Source organism: Manacus candei, unplaced genomic scaffold (genome assembly GCF_025592945.1).
Source record: "Manacus candei isolate 608988 ecotype Guabito, Panama unplaced genomic scaffold, ASM2559294v1 h1tg000043l, whole genome shotgun sequence".
NCBI lineage: Eukaryota > Metazoa > Chordata > Aves > Passeriformes > Pipridae > Manacus > Manacus candei.
Window position 1 is genome coordinate 13,596,615 of NW_026138091.1, and position 17,113 is coordinate 13,613,727.

General features: G+C 38.9%; 1 protein-coding gene across 4 annotated transcripts in view; it reads right to left on the reverse strand.

The window, feature by feature from the left end:
- The window catches only part of DOCK4 (dedicator of cytokinesis 4), a 245,517-nt gene that overhangs the window by 142,813 nt on the left and 85,591 nt on the right, over positions 1 to 17,113 (reverse strand). For all 4 annotated transcript variants that reach the window (XM_051795356.1, XM_051795355.1, XM_051795358.1 and 1 more), the window contains exons 2-6: positions 7,855 to 7,938; positions 6,811 to 6,851; positions 3,334 to 3,389; positions 1,821 to 1,917; positions 22 to 170 (exon numbers count right to left, since the gene is read on the reverse strand). In XM_051795356.1, the coding sequence (XP_051651316.1) occupies positions 22 to 170; positions 1,821 to 1,917; positions 3,334 to 3,389; positions 6,811 to 6,851; positions 7,855 to 7,938 (427 nt within the window). The remainder of the gene's footprint in view (positions 1 to 21; positions 171 to 1,820; positions 1,918 to 3,333; positions 3,390 to 6,810; positions 6,852 to 7,854; positions 7,939 to 17,113) is intronic.

The following is a 17,113-nucleotide window of genomic DNA, read 5'->3' on the forward strand; positions in this document are numbered from 1 at the left end:
TTTATTGTTATATTTACTCACTCATTGCCCCAATCCAGTCGAGCAGTGATGTGTCGCTTGACATCCTTCATTCGATCATGGGTGAGGTGGCCAACAAGGACCTGCCTTCGCAGGTCTAGGATTTCATTCATTATATGCCACAGTCGGTGAAAGAGATCCCCCTCATTCCTCTGTGAGACAAAAATATAATTGCCTCTACATCACCTGTCTAAGGTGACAATCCTAATAAATACAGATATGGTAAGGAAATGAAGAAAACCCTTTCTTCCCCCTACTTAGTCTTTTTTCCCCTACAGTACTGTGACCATTTTACCAGCACATTTGTGTGTGTCCACATAAAATCATTTCAGAGCTTACCGCACACCCTGTCTCTGCACCACACTCATTCCAGCATTTCACTCCAACTCCTTATGTCTCATGTTAACAGAGTCTAATGTACAAGACAGATATGACAAAAATTCAACAAAAAAGTTGTTTCAGTTGTTTATTCCCAGAGCATGTTCATTCTGCGCTGCTGTGTCATCCAAACTGAATATATGATCTGTAATTAAAGACTATTTGAACTCATGCACCTAAAGGGTAGAAAAGGCAATAGCTCTGAGCATTCAGCTCTGAACCATAGACTGTTAAAGTTCTTTTAGCTTTTTCTTGCACTGATATAACTGTACACACTACCATCTAACGCTAAATAAATAGGATCATGCAGATAGAATCTTGTCCAGACAGTCCTTCTTCATCTAACTGTCAAGTACAAGAAATTACGTGAATATAATTGCTTTAAAACCACATCCTCCTACTCTAATTATATACCAGCAAAGGGCATAAACAATTTCCCATAAAAGAACTTCTGTTTGGGAAGAATCTGTAACTCTTCCTTCACCAATTCTAATTTTACTTGATATAGTTTTTCCGAGAACCTTCAGCTTGAGGAAATTATTACAACCTCCATTTATGTGATGCATCACACAAAGTTGAAAAAACACTCCTATTCAGATTTGTTCTGTTAATTCTTGCAATAAACTCTAAGCCCATATGCCTTTTCCTTGTTCCTAAGAATAAAAGGCATTAAAAACAAAGCTCAACTCCTTCTCCTGCATTATTGCTATGAAAAGCTCAAATTCACTTAGAAGGACCATTACTCTCCATCAATAACTTTTATATTCCAAGGGCTCTGACAAATTGCCATTTGATAAATCTACTCTTTATTTCACATTCATTCACTTCATAAGCTCACTAAAATGGGCATTAATTTATTGTTTGCCTTGGCTTTCTCTCTGGAAAGAAAGCAAGCCAGGGTATTTTGAATGTGCAATAACAGCAGTGAAGAAAAATGCTGCCAAAAAAAGAAACAACTGCCACATGCAGTAAGAACAGGAGGGAAATACGAACATTATAAGTAACAGAAAACCAAAGAAAAAAGGTCCTACAAAGAGCCCTTGAATTAGAAGAAACAGACAGAAAGAACTTTGTAGGAACATTACAGATAACTAGACACACAGTACATTTTCACAATTTTCCATCAGACACTAGCATACAGACATTTCATTTCTACAGTTAAGAAAAATTGAATAAATAGTAATTCAGGTGCATCTTTGGTCTTGGTATCTAACAATAAGCTCTACTGAAGTAAATTATTCATGTGAATACAGGAGACATGCTAATGTTTAAGAACAGCATGAAGCTCAAAATAAAATTTTCAGGTTAAAAAACAAACTGACTTTTTTTCTGAAATATATACTTCAACTAAGCTAGAGCATTTAAACAACAGCATGTCTTTTGAGATGGCATTAAATCAAAGAGATATTATTCAGGGTACTTGCCACATAGAGTTGTTTCCACATTGTTCCCCAGTCTCTTAAAGTTGATGTCATTTCTGTAATAACAGAATCTTCTGTTGGAATAACCATTTCAAATTGTCTGTAACAGAAAAACACATGATATTACACAAGCATTATTAATGCCATTGAAGTTACTGATATGTAGACTTCGTCCTGCCAACAGTGGTGTCTATCAACGTACATGGGTGCTCCTTCAGACCATGACACTTTCAATTTGTATATTAATTTCATCCCCATGAAAAAACTTGGGGTGAAAATAGTTTAATCCCCATGCAAGGTTTGGTCCTAGAGAAGTTAAGGTGAGTTTTTTTGCTATGAGATAATCATGTCAAAAACAACTTTCACAGCATAATAATTCCCATTGTTTCCAATTGTTGCCACTAGCTTTTCATGCCTGGATTACTTTTTTCATGATATCTTGTCTCTCTTAGGAAATTAACATAACAATGTGACAGCTCCTGGCCGTGATGTGTGGTAGGGTGTATGGCCTGAATGGGAAATATAAACTAACAAAGAAAATAGAGGCAACAAAGACTGAACTCCCTGCAAGTACTGTCATGGTGTCCACTAACAAAAATTATTTCTCCTTTAAGCTTTATTTTATTGTGATGGTTTACAATTTTATTTCACTGAACCTTCAGTTTTAGCTACAACCACTTTGTAAGAAGAAAGCATCCTAAGGCATGACAAACCGCATGTGGCCTGAACTCCATAGCAAACAAGAGTGAGTTTAACAGTAATGTAGGGACATTTTCACCTGTGGAAATGAGACTTTTTAAAATATTATTACAATCTTCATGATTATTTCTGCCCATTACAAAAAAAAAGACCTTCTACTCATTCACTCATGTTCCCAAAATAAAGGTCACATACAATTAATATTCAGGCATCCATTTATTATGAGAAATGTCTTTACATAAACAGGTTTTAAACTGTTTTGTACCAGTTCCCTATTAATAAGTCCAAATAAAGGATACAATGTGAACACTCACAAATTAAGTAAAACTTTGGAAAAAACTGTTGAGCTAAGATCACTGATAAAAGTTTTTTAAAATTGATACCATCAAAGTAAGTATTACACTTAAAAAAAAAAATTTCTTTCAGTCAGAGCATTTGATTTCCAAAACAAAATTTTAAAACTCATCTTAACCAATTATTCTGTTTTTTATCAACTCTTCTAAAAATGACATCAGTTTTTGTCAAAAATAAATATTGGCTTTTTATCATCCAAAGAAAAGAAGTATAGGAAAAAACATCTCTATTTTACAGTTTTAGTGAAATCTTTTGCCATTAAACTGATACATTATTTTTGCCTTTTCAGAATACATCACTCCAATTTTCTGACCATGAAGGAGTATCAGGTTATCTAAGGACAACCATTTCAAGTCCTGTGGCAGTAAGCTGAAGTTAAGATATCATTTCTTTGTAATCAAAAGATCTTTGATACAAGTAACTGATCACATCTAAATATGTGAAATCAGAACATGTCACCTACCCTTTGTTCTTAACACACGCATTCTTCAAATGAATGTAGTTAGATGGAAATATGCCCTGAAAAATAAAACCATTTAGGTAAAAGAAGTCCCATTACATGAGTTCAGCATACCATTTTGTACCATTCAATATGCAAATGCATGCTGAATTGAAAAGTCCTCCAAATAAGTAACAAAAAACACACACAAGGAAAGAATGCAATAAATACTCCGTATAGCTCTAACAGAAACTAAAATGTCATATGCAGTAGAGTTTAAATCATAGAATCATAGAATCAGCTGGGTTGGAAAGGACCTCTGAGATCATCAAGTCCAACCCTTGATCCAACACTGCCATGGTTACTAGACCATGGTACTAAGTGCCACATCCAGTCTCATCTTAAAAACCTTGAGGGACAGAGAATCCACCACTTCCCTGGGCAGCCCATTCCAATGTCTGATTACTCTCTCTCTAAAAAATTTCTTCCTAATATCCAACCTAATCCTCCCCTGGCAGAGCTTAAGATCGTGCCCCCTTGTCCTACTGCTGGTTGCCTGGGAGAAGAGACCAACCCCCACCTGGCTACAACCTCCTTTCAGGGAGTTGTAGAGAGTGATGAGGTCTCCCCTGAGCCTCCTCTTCTCCAGGCTGAACAACCTCTCTCAGCCTCTCCTCATAAGACTTGTGCTCCAGTCCCTTCACCAGCTTCATTGCTCTTCTCTGGACCTACTCCAGCACCTCAATATCCTTCCTGAACTGAGGGGCCCAGAACTGGACACAGTACTCCAGGTGTGGCCTCTCCAGTGCTGAGTACAGGGGAAGAATCACTTCCCTGGACCTGCTGGCCACACTGTTCCTGATCCAGGCCAGGATGCCATTGGCCTTCTTGGTCACCTGGGCACACTGCTGGCTCATGTTCAGCTTCCTGTCAATCCAAACTCCCAGGTCCCTTTCTGCCTGGCTGCTCTCCAGCCACTCTGTCCCCAGCCTGTAGCGCTGCAGGGGGTTGTTGTGGTCAAAGTGCAGGACCCGGCACTTGGCCTTGTTGAACCTCATCCTGTTGGAATCAGCCCATCTCTCCTGCTTGTCCAGGTCCCTCTGCAGAGCCCTCCTGCCTTCCAGCAGATCAACACTCCCCCTTGGCTTGGTGTCATCTGCAAATTTGCTAATGGTACACTCAATCCCCTCATCCAGATCATCAATAAAGATATTAAACACGACTGGGCCCAACACTGATCCCTGGGGGACACCACTAGTGACCAGCTGCCACCTGGATGCAGCACTGTTCACCACCACTCTCTGGGTCCAGCCACCCAGACAGCTCTTAACCCAGCAGAGAGTCCTTCAACACTTCAGAATATTAGAAGATAAACACATGTAGAATATGTAGAAGACTGTTTGAGAGCTCCCTTAGTGAAGGGTATTCATTATCCCATGAATAAATGGTTTTATTCATTATTCCCATCTTGACAAGAAACAGACAGCTGCTGGGGATAACATCTTACCAACCATGCCTTAAAAAAAGGGGGTTTCTGACAGAGATTTTCAAAATAAAGCAAAACAAATAAAGTTAATGAAGTTCAATAAAAATAAAGATAGGGTAATATAGGAAGTCAAAATAAAGTTTTATTTTGTGGCTACTGTGCCCTGCAGTGCACAGAAAAGTTGTAGTAGACGCCTATCAAAGAGCCCCAGTGTCCAGGCAGGAGCAGTCCTTTCTAGTTGTTTAAGGGCTGTCCACTGTTCTCTTGAACAGGCAGCGTTGCTGCAATGGTCATACTGCTCTTACAGCACACTAACCTTCATAAATCAAAATAAGCAAAATAAAGCAAGTCAGCTTCAAGCTTCTGGCTGGGAACATAATACACTACAGCTCATGCAGTGAGGGAAAATACATATATGTTCTCTTCATAATAAGCACAGCTGCATTCGGCTTTCCTTTGTGATGATGGAGTCCCATTTTCTTTTAACATAGCCATTAGATCTTCGACAAAAACACATCTACTATGTAGAGGCAACTACCCTTGTAAATGCTCTTACTCCTCTGTAATGCAAAGCAGTTCAGGAGAGCATCTCCCAAGGACAGTAAGACATACAGCCTTGCAGGTGTAACAATATGCCAGAAAACAGGATGGCTGCATATGCACACTTACTGCAGCCCAGCTGCCACAGATAATTTTTTTGAGCGTCAAAGCTGGCAGAATAACAAGGCAGGAATCTTGACAGAGAAGTACCAATAACAAGGAGTTACAAGGTGCTCTTATTATTTTACTTTCGGAGAGACTCCCTTCAAAAATCCAACTCAGAAAACTGTTTGCATTCACACTGGGAAAGCAGAAAATATACATCTCATCTCTTCACACATCAAGTCATGTTTAGAGAACCTATTCATAACTTCTATCACACATTTGACAGACCACAAAGCAAGACTGACAGCAAGCATGTGGTAAGAATTGCAACAAAAGACACAGAAGATGCAATAACAAACCACAACTGCTCATGCTTTATAAATCAAATTGTAATATATATCAATGAGGTCAAAGTAGTAAACATCAGATTAGGCTCTCTGGTTAAATTTATTTTTCACATCGACCTTCCATATAAAAGCAAGGAAATTTACGTGAGCACAGACTGCAGGTCTTAGCACAAAAGGCCAATGGCTTGACATGAGCCCCGAGATACTTCTGAAATTAAAGTATATGTGCCTTATTTTGCTGAAGAGTCTTGGAAATGAAGAGAGAAAAAGAAGAACAAAGCTTACAGTGCAAGTTAAAGGATCAATAGATGATATAAGATCTTTCTTTCCCATGAAAAACAAAATCTTTACAGTCCCAGAGGTAAGACAACAGGACAGATTAAGAAAATACAAAGACAAATAAGACGATAAAGCTTAAAACTCATTCAACACAAACGGACACTGAAATACAAATTTCATAACTTTCCATGTCTGAATGCAGAAAAATAACTCAGTGAAATCTGGTTTGAAGTACTATCAGCTATACTACTATGGAAATCAAAAACTACACCTCAAAAGAAAATAAAATGAACCATACATTTTACATGACAACACATATCTTTTATTCAATTGATACTCTACACGTGGCTCCTACAAACTAGCTGTCTCCACTGGCTGCTCTAAATTAATTCAGAATTAAGAAAAACAGGCACAATTTAACCAACTTCTCCAACAGTATTTACAATTTCTATTTTCAGTAGTCTTTTCCCTTCAACTTAACTTCCTTTGAGTTGAAAATCTAAAATTCAGAAATGAAAGAAAATTCATCAGAACCCTGGACTTGTAAAGTGTATCATTCACAGAAGCATTTCAGAAGGGTAATCCACATCCAAATCTAATTAAAGCAATATCAATAATACACTTAACACTAAGTCCTAGTTTTCTCTTAAGAGTAAATATCATATACTTACATGCAGACTATAAACTCTTAAAAAGTAAATATACATTTTTGCCAAAGAATGCAAAGCTGCAATTGACCTTTACCTTAACGTTCGGGTTTTTTAAGGCAAATCCTCTGTACCACCCTGAGAAGAAAGAACATTTTGTTTTTTAGAGTACACAAATCAATTCCATATGTAAAACAGATTTCATCTTTCCCTTTTGAACAGACGTGACAATTCCACAGTGCTGTCAGACCGCACTCATCTAAAAGACTTTCCATACAGTGAAAGGTATTTCATTTAAACCAGCTCATATTCGGATGACTTCATTCACACCATTTCAGGAATTACTCTTTTACTCTGTATGCCTAAATGTTTCTAACAATGTAACCCAGGTATATTCTGCATTGGACACCATACCAGTCAAAACCAAAATGGTTTCTTACTAGCTGTAAACATTTAGAAACCATTTTTGGACTTCATGTTCTAAATTTATCAACCACATTACTATACAAAATTTATAATACACCTTATTCAAAACAATAGATCCTATGCCTTCTAAAAGAACATTTCTTACAAGATTAACCATAAATAGTCCTGGTATGAAACAAAAAAAACCCTATATAATCCCAAATGATAAAAAAAATCAAAATGACAGACAAGCCTTATGTGTTAAGGAGGCATGAAAAAAAATGCAACTTTATTTCTCTTACACTAGAAACAGACATTTGCTAAAATTATATTTGCATTCTCTACCTCAGAACAGATGCAAAAGAGAATGTTTCCACTGCTTTAAGATTTAAACTTGTGACTTTGATTTAATTTGATAGTGTCTTAATGACAGCCAGGCTTCTCTCAGAAATACCAAGAAAGCAGAAGAATCACAATGAGAACTCCTTGCTGTTATAACTCTTACCCTCTATATAAGTTTATTAAACAGAGAGATTAAATAAAAATGAATGAACTGCAAATTAATTATTATAGAGATTAGAGCTAACTGGAATTGTGAAAAAAAAATAAGAGCCCAAAATGTGCTGCATTATTGACTTTTAAAATGTGTTAATTTAAGAAAATAAATTAATAGTAATGGGGTTCAAACCACCATATCAAACTTAATTATCCCTAGAATTCCAGCCTGTGAACTCACCATCGCACTTCTCTAATATTTGAACGGTGTCTCCAATCTCCAGTGATAGGCCATGTGGGACTGTCCCTCGAAAACCAGCTATTACTGAAAAAGATTATAAGTTTCAATTATTCACAAAATTAAAATATAGATTATTATTCCTATTGTTAACAAAAATAGTATATTACTAGGGAAAGTTACATGTTAGAACAAACAAGCTTACTAAAATTTAATAAGCTGTGGAAAGAAACAGAGGTTAAGCCACCTTTATGAGCAGAAAATTTAAAATTCAGGACTTGGGAAAAAACCTAAACACTTACGGCCCTACCACACATGAATGGAAAGCTTATACCGGAGAACACTATTAGCTAGACCATAAGAATCCCAAAGGACACAAAGTGTTTTATTCCAAATGCTCACACTAACACATGTCAGACCTCAGAATTTTGCAAGCTGAAAGTGCCAATATGTGCCAATATTTTTGTTGCCATCTATATCACTCACAAGCCATGATAGGAAAAATCTTATTTCATATTCACTTAACAGATGCTATAGACCCAGCACTCCATACAGTACCAAATGTGAGGAAATAGTTAGGGAGTGGAGACCAGTAAAGCGTGTCGTTCACTCCAAAACGTTAAGTGCACACACAGTTTCCCCTCCAGCCTCGCCAAAGCCAGTGAAGGAAGGTCATGAGCTCAGGCTGGGACAAGAGCTACAGAAATGGGCTTCCTTTGCTGGAGATGAAACATGCTTCAGAAACAAAACATCCATCAGAGCGGTGATGTTCCCAAATATCAAGTCTTATATTGTTAGTGTTAAAACAATAGCCAGCTTTTTTTTCACTCAGCATCAAAATAGAATACTCAAAAACCACTCGAAATGCTCACTCCTACAAATGCTAAAAATCCATTAACATGTGCGGTGGGTTGACCTTGGCTAGACACCAGGTGCCCACCAAGCTGTTCTATCACTCCCCTTCCCAGCTGGACTAGGGAGAGAGAATAAAATCGAAAATGACTCATAGGTTGAGATAAGGCAGTTTACTAAAACAAAAGCAAAAGTTTGTGCATGCACAAGTGAAGACGAAAATTATTAAGTTTATTCTCTACTTCCCATTAGCAAGTGATGTTTGGCCACTTCCTGAGATGTAGGGCTTCAGCAGTTCCTCAGAAGACAAACATTGCAAACAACTAATGCCCCCCTTTCTCCTCCTTTACTTAGCTTCTATTTCTGATCTGACATCATGTGGTATGGAATATCACTCTGGTTAGTTTGGGTCAGCTGGTTTACTTGTGTCTCCTCCCAGGATCTTGCCCTCAATCAGGGGGGGAGGAATGTTGAGAAACAGTGCTGATGCTGTGCCATCACTGCTCAGCAGTAGCCAAAACACTGGTGCGTTATCAACACTTTTCTAGCTACCAATGCAAAGCACAGCACTGTAAGGGCTGCTATGGGGAAATGAACTTCAGCTCAGCCAGACCCAACACAACCTAAGGAGCTCACGTCTCTGTGTGGCCCAGGCTACACTGCAGGGCCTGTTCACAGGCATGATCCTGCTACTGACTGCCATGGGAGCTTTGATCTACTCCATCTCCAACTTGGGTCAGTTTACCCCTCCTTAGCCAACCTGGTGTCCTGTGGGTTACCAGACTGATGTTGCCCTTAGCTTGAATGCCCACTGAGCATCATGGCCTGCAGCCCAGAACTCCTGTACTCAAGCCATCCATCGGGCTCAGCACCCCCAGCAGCTGAGACTACAAGCACATACTTGGACTCCAGACACCCACCACAGCTGCTCTCTCACTCCCCTCTGCAGCTGGGCAGGGGAGAGAAAATACAACAAAGGATTCATGGACTGACATAAGGACCCAGAGACATCACTCACCAATTACCATCGTAGGCAAAACAGACTTGAAGTGGGGATATTAATTAAATTTATTATGAACAGAATCAGAGCAGGATAATGAGAAATAAATCTTAAAAACACCTTCCCCCCACCTCTCCCTCCTTCCCAAGTTCTACCTCCTCCCCCACAGTTGCACAGGGAGATGGGGAAAGGGGGATTACGGTCAGTTCATCATAGCTTGTTTTTGCCACTGCTCAGGGAGAGGAGTCCTTCCCCTCCTCCAGAGTGGGGTCCCTCCCATGGGAGACAGTCCTTCACAAACTTCTGCAATGAGAGTCCTCCCCACGGGCAATAGGTCTCCACAAACTGATGCAACATCGGTCACTTTTCCACGGGGTGCAGTCCTTCAGGCACAGCTGCTCCATCGTGCGTCCCCCACAGGGCCTCAAGTTCTACCAGGAAACCCGCTCTAGTGGGGGCTTCTCTCTCCATGGGTCTGCAGGTCCCTGCCAGGACCCTGCTCCATCATGGGCCCCTCATGGGCTCACAGCCTCTTTTGGGCATCCACCTGCTTCAGCGTGGGTCTCCCTCACAGGCTGCAGGTGGATCTCTGTATCCCTGTGAACCCTCCATGGGCTGCAGGGGCACAGCTGCCTTACCATGGTCTTCACCAAGGGCTTCAGGGGAGCCTCAGCTCCCATACCTGGAGCACCTCCACCCCCTCTGACCTTGATGTCTCCAAAGTTGTTCACATATTCTCTCACTCTGCTCTTCTTTGGCTGCAATTTCATCTGTGCAATAACTTTTTTTTCCTTCTCAAATATGTTATCACAGAGACGTTGTCATCCCTGATGGGCTCAGCCTTGGCCAGTGGCAGGTCCATCATGGAGTTGGCTGGCATTGGCTCTGCAGGACATAGGGGAAGCTTCAGGCAGCTTCTCACAGAAGGCACCCCTGCAGCCCTACTGCGACCAAAACCTGGCCACACAAACCCTATACAACATGCCAGATAGAAATTCAGCTATTCAACCCTGTGCTTACTGTATTTCAAATATTGAACTAAAATATCATCTAATTCAGGCCATGAGACCAAGCAATAGTGTTTTCGATCCTCTGTATTGTAATGTACTTTTGGAGTTTAATTTTAAAGCCGAAGTGGAAAGCAGCCTTCTACCAATATCAGCAGGGCATGATGCACAGAACTACTTTGTGGCCTGACAGCAGTCTTAGCTGTCAAATATCTACCTATCCAGATAGGAAAACCCAAATCTCATAGCAAAGTGAAAAAAAACACCAACTCAGAGGTATGACAACAAAACTTCACATGTAAAAGTGAAAAGGATATGATCCTTGTGGATCCCTTCCAATTCAGAATATTCTGTGACTCTACATATGCAACAGCACATATATGCTCTTGCCTGCTGTCAGAGGTCTACTCTGCCATAGGCAGAGATTACACTCAAACACAACATAACCTGTCATCCACTGTCTGTGTTCGCCAAAGTCAGTTGTCAGCAACCACAAAAACTGAAAATTCATTTGTGAATCTTTCTCAGAAAGTTCAAGATTTTAAGAGTAAACCAACAGGATATGGTTTATACTACAGGATGGTACGTATAAAAATGTACAAAAAGTACATTATTGACAAATCTTTCTGAAGACTTCAAAACTCTATGAATGTAATCATCACTTCAACCATCAGTAAATCATCACTTTGTTTAACCCATGGTCTTTATCCCTTTGAAAAAAAGCTATGGGATCATGTGCCTGACTAGTCCCTAAGAGTCTGATAAAATGTGTGAGCAGTGTGTACAGCATTGAGGCTCTTCCCTCGTCAAGCACGTGTATTGAATCAATTTCTATTAATTTTGGTGCTCCTCTCGCTGTCCAAGTTATTTACACGAAACTGAATACCCTGAAATAAGTACAATGAAATAAAAAGAGCTACTTTGGTTCCAACACCATAACCAGATATACATTTTAAGCAGGTTAGTTGCAAGACAGCATTTGTACATTGTTAGAGTTTGTCTAATTTCTTGAAAACCAAGAAATTTTCAATGAATTCTTATACAAAGATCTGAAAATTAAAAGAGTTTATTAAGTAAGAACAGCTGAAAATAAAAACAAAAGTCCCCAAATATCAATACATTGTATATCTCAATTCCCCTGTGACACTGGAATGCCAGGAGTCATTATAGTCACCTTTCTAGCTTGCAAGCAGCAAAACTGGATTATGAAACTTGCCAAAATAGCACCTAGAGCCACTGAAATAAAATTAATGAATTAACTGAAGAAGCATGTAAAACCAAACCAAACCCAAAGTATATTATATTTGTGAAATGTCTTATTTCTAAACTGCATGAAATAAAAAATACAGTAATTTTCTTCTTAAGAGCCAATATATCCTGTCATATTGTTATGATCTGACTTTGTTGTGACATTCAATTTTTATTACGTAGTTAGAAAAGCTGTTAAAAATCTTTTCTCTTCTTTTTTTAAAGAAAAGTTTAAAAAATATTTTTAGGACAAAAAGAAGTTTGAAAGCTGACACAGTGCAAAAAATAGATAGCAATTATTTTAGAACATGTATAGAAGAACAAAATTATACCTTGAAATATCTTCTAGAAGGCTGGCCTGCAGAGTACCAAAAAAAGAAAGAAAGAAATGAGGGCATCAGCTGTACATCTCCGCCAGCACATTCATCTGATACACTTGAAAAACCCAAGGCAGAGGCCTTGCAGTAAGGTCAGGTTCAAAACAGGTAGTCTGTGGGCCTTAGCAACGTCACTCAAAGTAAAATCAAGAGCACTGCAGAGCACCAGAGAATCTAATGCAAAACACCAGAAACCCACAGATAAACTTATACCACACAGCTAACTTTCTACTTATCAAATCATGCTACAGAACTGGGACCCAGACAGAAGGTGGCCATTATAGCAACTATTATAGCAACTGGTAGCAGCGGATGAGAAAGCTGAGGGACTCAACAACTTTTTTGCCTCAGTCTTCAATGGCAACCTCTCTTCCCATAGCTCTTGAGTGAATGGACAGGAGCATGAGGACTGGGGGAACATGACGACTGGGACTCCAACAGTAAGTAAAGACCACATCCATGAGCACCTGAGGAACCTGAATGTCTATCAGACCTTATGAGGTGCATTCCAGAGTCCTGAGGGAATTGGCTGATGTAGTAATAGACTATTCACAAGGGCATATAGTGTTAGGACAAGGGGGAATGGCTTCAAATTGAAGGAGGGTAGATTTAGATTAAATATTAGGAAAAAATTCTTTACTGTGAGCATGGTGAGGCATTGGAACTGGTTGCCCAGAGAAGCTGTGGATGCTCCATCCCTGAAAGCGTTTAAGGTCAGGTTGGATGGAGCTCTGAGCAACCTGGTCTAGTGGAAGGTGTCCCTAACCACAGCAGGAGGGGTGGAACTAGATGATCTTTAAGGTCCCTTCTGTGAAGACATTCTGTGATTCATGCCTTTTTTGGTTTATCTGTGGTGTATATACATAAGTAGACTACAGGGAGGATAATGAGAAAGTCATGGTGGGAGTTCCACCAGAGAAGGTCCTAGGGATCAGTGGTTCAGCTAGGACACAGGGTTCTTAACCAAGCCATGATATAGATTTCATGTACTGAACCTCTCGCCCTTTTCTCCAATGACCATATTATTCTACAACACTTTGCAGATGCTCCTGAGTTCTTTTTTCTAGTAGTAATTGAGTACATAATTAATCACTCTGTGGTGACTGTGGTTGAAGGTGTTCTCAACCTACCTTGAAAGCAGTACATATTTATCATACTCATAGAACTGGACTTTTTATATATACAGCATTCATTGACCCATATGCATCATATATGCACCACGGTAATTCTACAATTTCTTCAACAAAATAACTGTTGTGATTATCACTTTCTTTCTCTTCCATTGCAACTGGATTCCAGGGACCTTAGAAAAGGAAGATGGACAGAAGAAATCCACTCAGAACACAGATTATCTACCAATACCTCCACTCTTTGCAGATGCACTGTATACGTGCATGTCCCCACGAAGCTAAGTATCAAAAGACTTACATCTAGATACATTTTTTGTTATTGTAGTACCTGAAGGTCATATAAATATCCTTTTCAAGCACAGGAATAATGATTGATGTCCTCTTCAATCATCTCTCAGCCACAGGAGAAATATGGAACTCCACAATAAAAGTTTGCAGCAGGATATGTTCTCAGAAATATTTTAGAAACTGAGTTCAAATACTGCAGCCAGCCAGCATTATTAAATATTTTCTTTTTGCCAAAGGGTAGTCAGAGAATAGGAAAGCAAGACAACAACACAGGACACAAAAACCTAATCTACACAGAAAGTGAAATCACATGGTAAACAGTACAGTGACACACAATATTAAAGCAACTTTGGTTTTGGTTTGCTTTGCTCCTAAGTTGAGCTTATCAAAAGAAAATTCATCTTTGTGCTCTCATTCAAATCTCTGGCTGTATGTGCTCACTGTTGGAGAGTTTTACATATGAAAGTGACTGGTTTATAAAAAGATCCATCCAAGCCCAAGGTCTTAATTAAAGCCTAAGCTAAGTGGGTTTTTTGGTGCAGGAACTCACCTTCTGCTCACCCAGAGCACAGATAGCATTGTTGTTCTAAAAACTAAACCAAAATATTTTTCAACTTCCACCTAGTGAATTCAAGCATTACCTGAGAGTTAGTATTACAAAGATAATTTGAGCCTCACCAAGAGCAAGCTGGTTTCACAACTGGTTTGACTTTTTGTGCATAAGATGAAAATATCTCCCCATAAACGGTGCATTGTGACATGGTTGTCAAGATGCCCTTGTCTCAAGTTAAAAATTAAGGTCAACACTACAAAAGGAGACACACAGTACATGCAGTTCTAGTTGAGTAGTAGGACATATACTCCCATATATAAAGTGATCAATAGAAGTAATACCTATAGCAACTACTCAAAGTTCAAAAATAAGCATTTTTATCACAAAAGTAGACTTGGTTTCCACATAATAAAAATCAGTACTGCAACTGAAGACAGAGGAGCGGGCATAGGATGCGAGATAAAAGAACGCAAATTACTTTAACAATTAGTTATTGTTTGGCCATATTCCACATGCGAAATACTTGAGTAAAAAAATAGACTCCAGTTTAATACCCTAAGTCATGATTCCCCAACTACCAGAGGTGACATATGAACCACACAGAAATGCACTAAGTACACACTAGAAAATCAGATTTGAAAGGTGGAAACACCATGTCAGGGGGACTGCTTTTGAAGGGAACAAGATGCTCTGACAGAAAAGGAATTGATTAGCTGGTAACAAGAGTGGCTGGCCCATTTCAAAGTTTTGCTTGGGGTTATATTCTTAAAATTTTTATGCCTGAAATAACTGGAGATCTGCATATAAGAACTAATGAGGCAGACATTGTTGTTCTTTTCCTCCTAACAGATAACCAGAAGCTATCATTGATTCCAGATATTATCTGCTATAATTGAAATCAGGTTCTCTCAGTGACAAAAGTAATTTTTAAAGCTTTTATTTGGGACTTAAAGTGCTGTTATTTCAACAGATTGAGACTATTTCAAGGGATTTTGCTTCTATTCAATAGTTGAAAAAATAATCAAAAAAAGCTGTAATAAATAAAATCAGGATGCTTCAAACATTAAAAAGTCATATTAGTTAAAACAATCATTACTTTTGTATTTTGCCTTTGTAATGAAAAACTGAACTTGGTTTTATGCAGTTTTTAGTTGATGAGTAATAATGTGTATATGTTACCTCTGAGGAAGGCTCCGATTCAGTGGTCTTTGCTGCAGAAATGTAAAAAACTATCTTTTGGTATGGCCTTATGCACAGTAAATACAACAGAAATCTGGCACTGTAAACAGCTGCAGAAAATGCTACATCAGAGAAAGCAGATCACCAGGACAATCATTACTTTCAAAAAAATAAAAAAATAAAAAATTCAATTAGTAACTCTAACTAGGACATTGTTTGGAAACTCAAGTTTGAAGCTACCGACCACTGGCAAGCGATGCAGCATCCAGTGGTACAGCTCTCAGCATTCTGTGGCACAGGGATCTCCTGAGCCAGACATGGCATTTCTGTGTTCAACAACCATTGATGTATGATAATTCTATGAATTTGCCTAAGTAGGCTTTATATGCATCATAATGTCAGTGTCCACAAACTGCCAGTAAGCTTTCTAGTTTAAATACGCTCCATGGAAGAAAGAAGTCTTCCTTTTGTTTCACAATGCCACTTAAAATTTCATTTCATGTCTCCCTGTTTTGTAGGGAAAATTGAATAAGCAATGTCTTGTCACCCTCTCTGCACATTAGCTGTACCTTCTCTAGGATGAAGTTTTTTCTTCTTAAAAGAAGCTGAAGAACCTATTCTGGTTTGTAAATAGGCAGAATTATTAGTAACATAAACACACAGAGGGATACAACTTTGCTAATGCAGAATGGCTAGATTTTACTGTAGCTGTGGTGGGCTTTTACATACGAATTGATCTGGATGGAGGGCATGATAGCACAGCTACATGCTCATGCTTCTAAGCTAATTCAGGCATCTGTTCATAATGCATTGTGCTGCCTACAGATACCCCAGGAGGCTTGCTGCAAACCAACAACAAGCTAATGAAGACAGCAAGAGAAAAGCAGAGAGGGGGTGGGGTGGGGAATCAATCTATTCTGTAAACACAACATATACAAATGTTAGTTTCAACAACAGAAGTGATCCTTAAATCTCCTGCAGATTACTGAGGATAAACACTCTCAAATTTATACTGGAATAAAAGAATGTGGGTTCTCTCGCCTGTATATGTACACTACCAGTAAAAGGATCAAACACATAGCTCAGATGATGACAGCTCAGAACTGAGCCACATGTGGCTTTTGAATATCTCAAGTGCTGCTCATGTGCAGCAGTCAGTTGTTCTTAAGACATGAGTGCTCGTATGGAATTTTCCTAACAAGAATATTTACTGAACAGCTATTTGTGAAAATACCTCAAGGCACATCAAAAATCATCAAAAAAGTTTGTATCAATGTCCAAGCTTTGAAAATACTATATAAAGTAGCATACATATAGAAAACTATTCACTTGTCTGTAAAAGAAACACATCTGGAATTCCTACTTCTAATAGCACCAGCTACCTATACAGATAAGGCAAAGGCCAAGTCTGAAATGCACAAAGAACACAGAGCTGCAGCAGACTGTATTCTCTCCTGTGCTCAGCTCAACATTTGAATTCAGCAAGGTAATCACTTTCAAATCCCTGATTACAATGCTGCCAAAAACCACAGGACAATTCTAACATAGATAATCAGTTTAGTGTGAATGTCTGAACGTTTGTCAAGCTCTCTTCATCCTGCATCTCTGTTACAGCCAGGAATGTTATC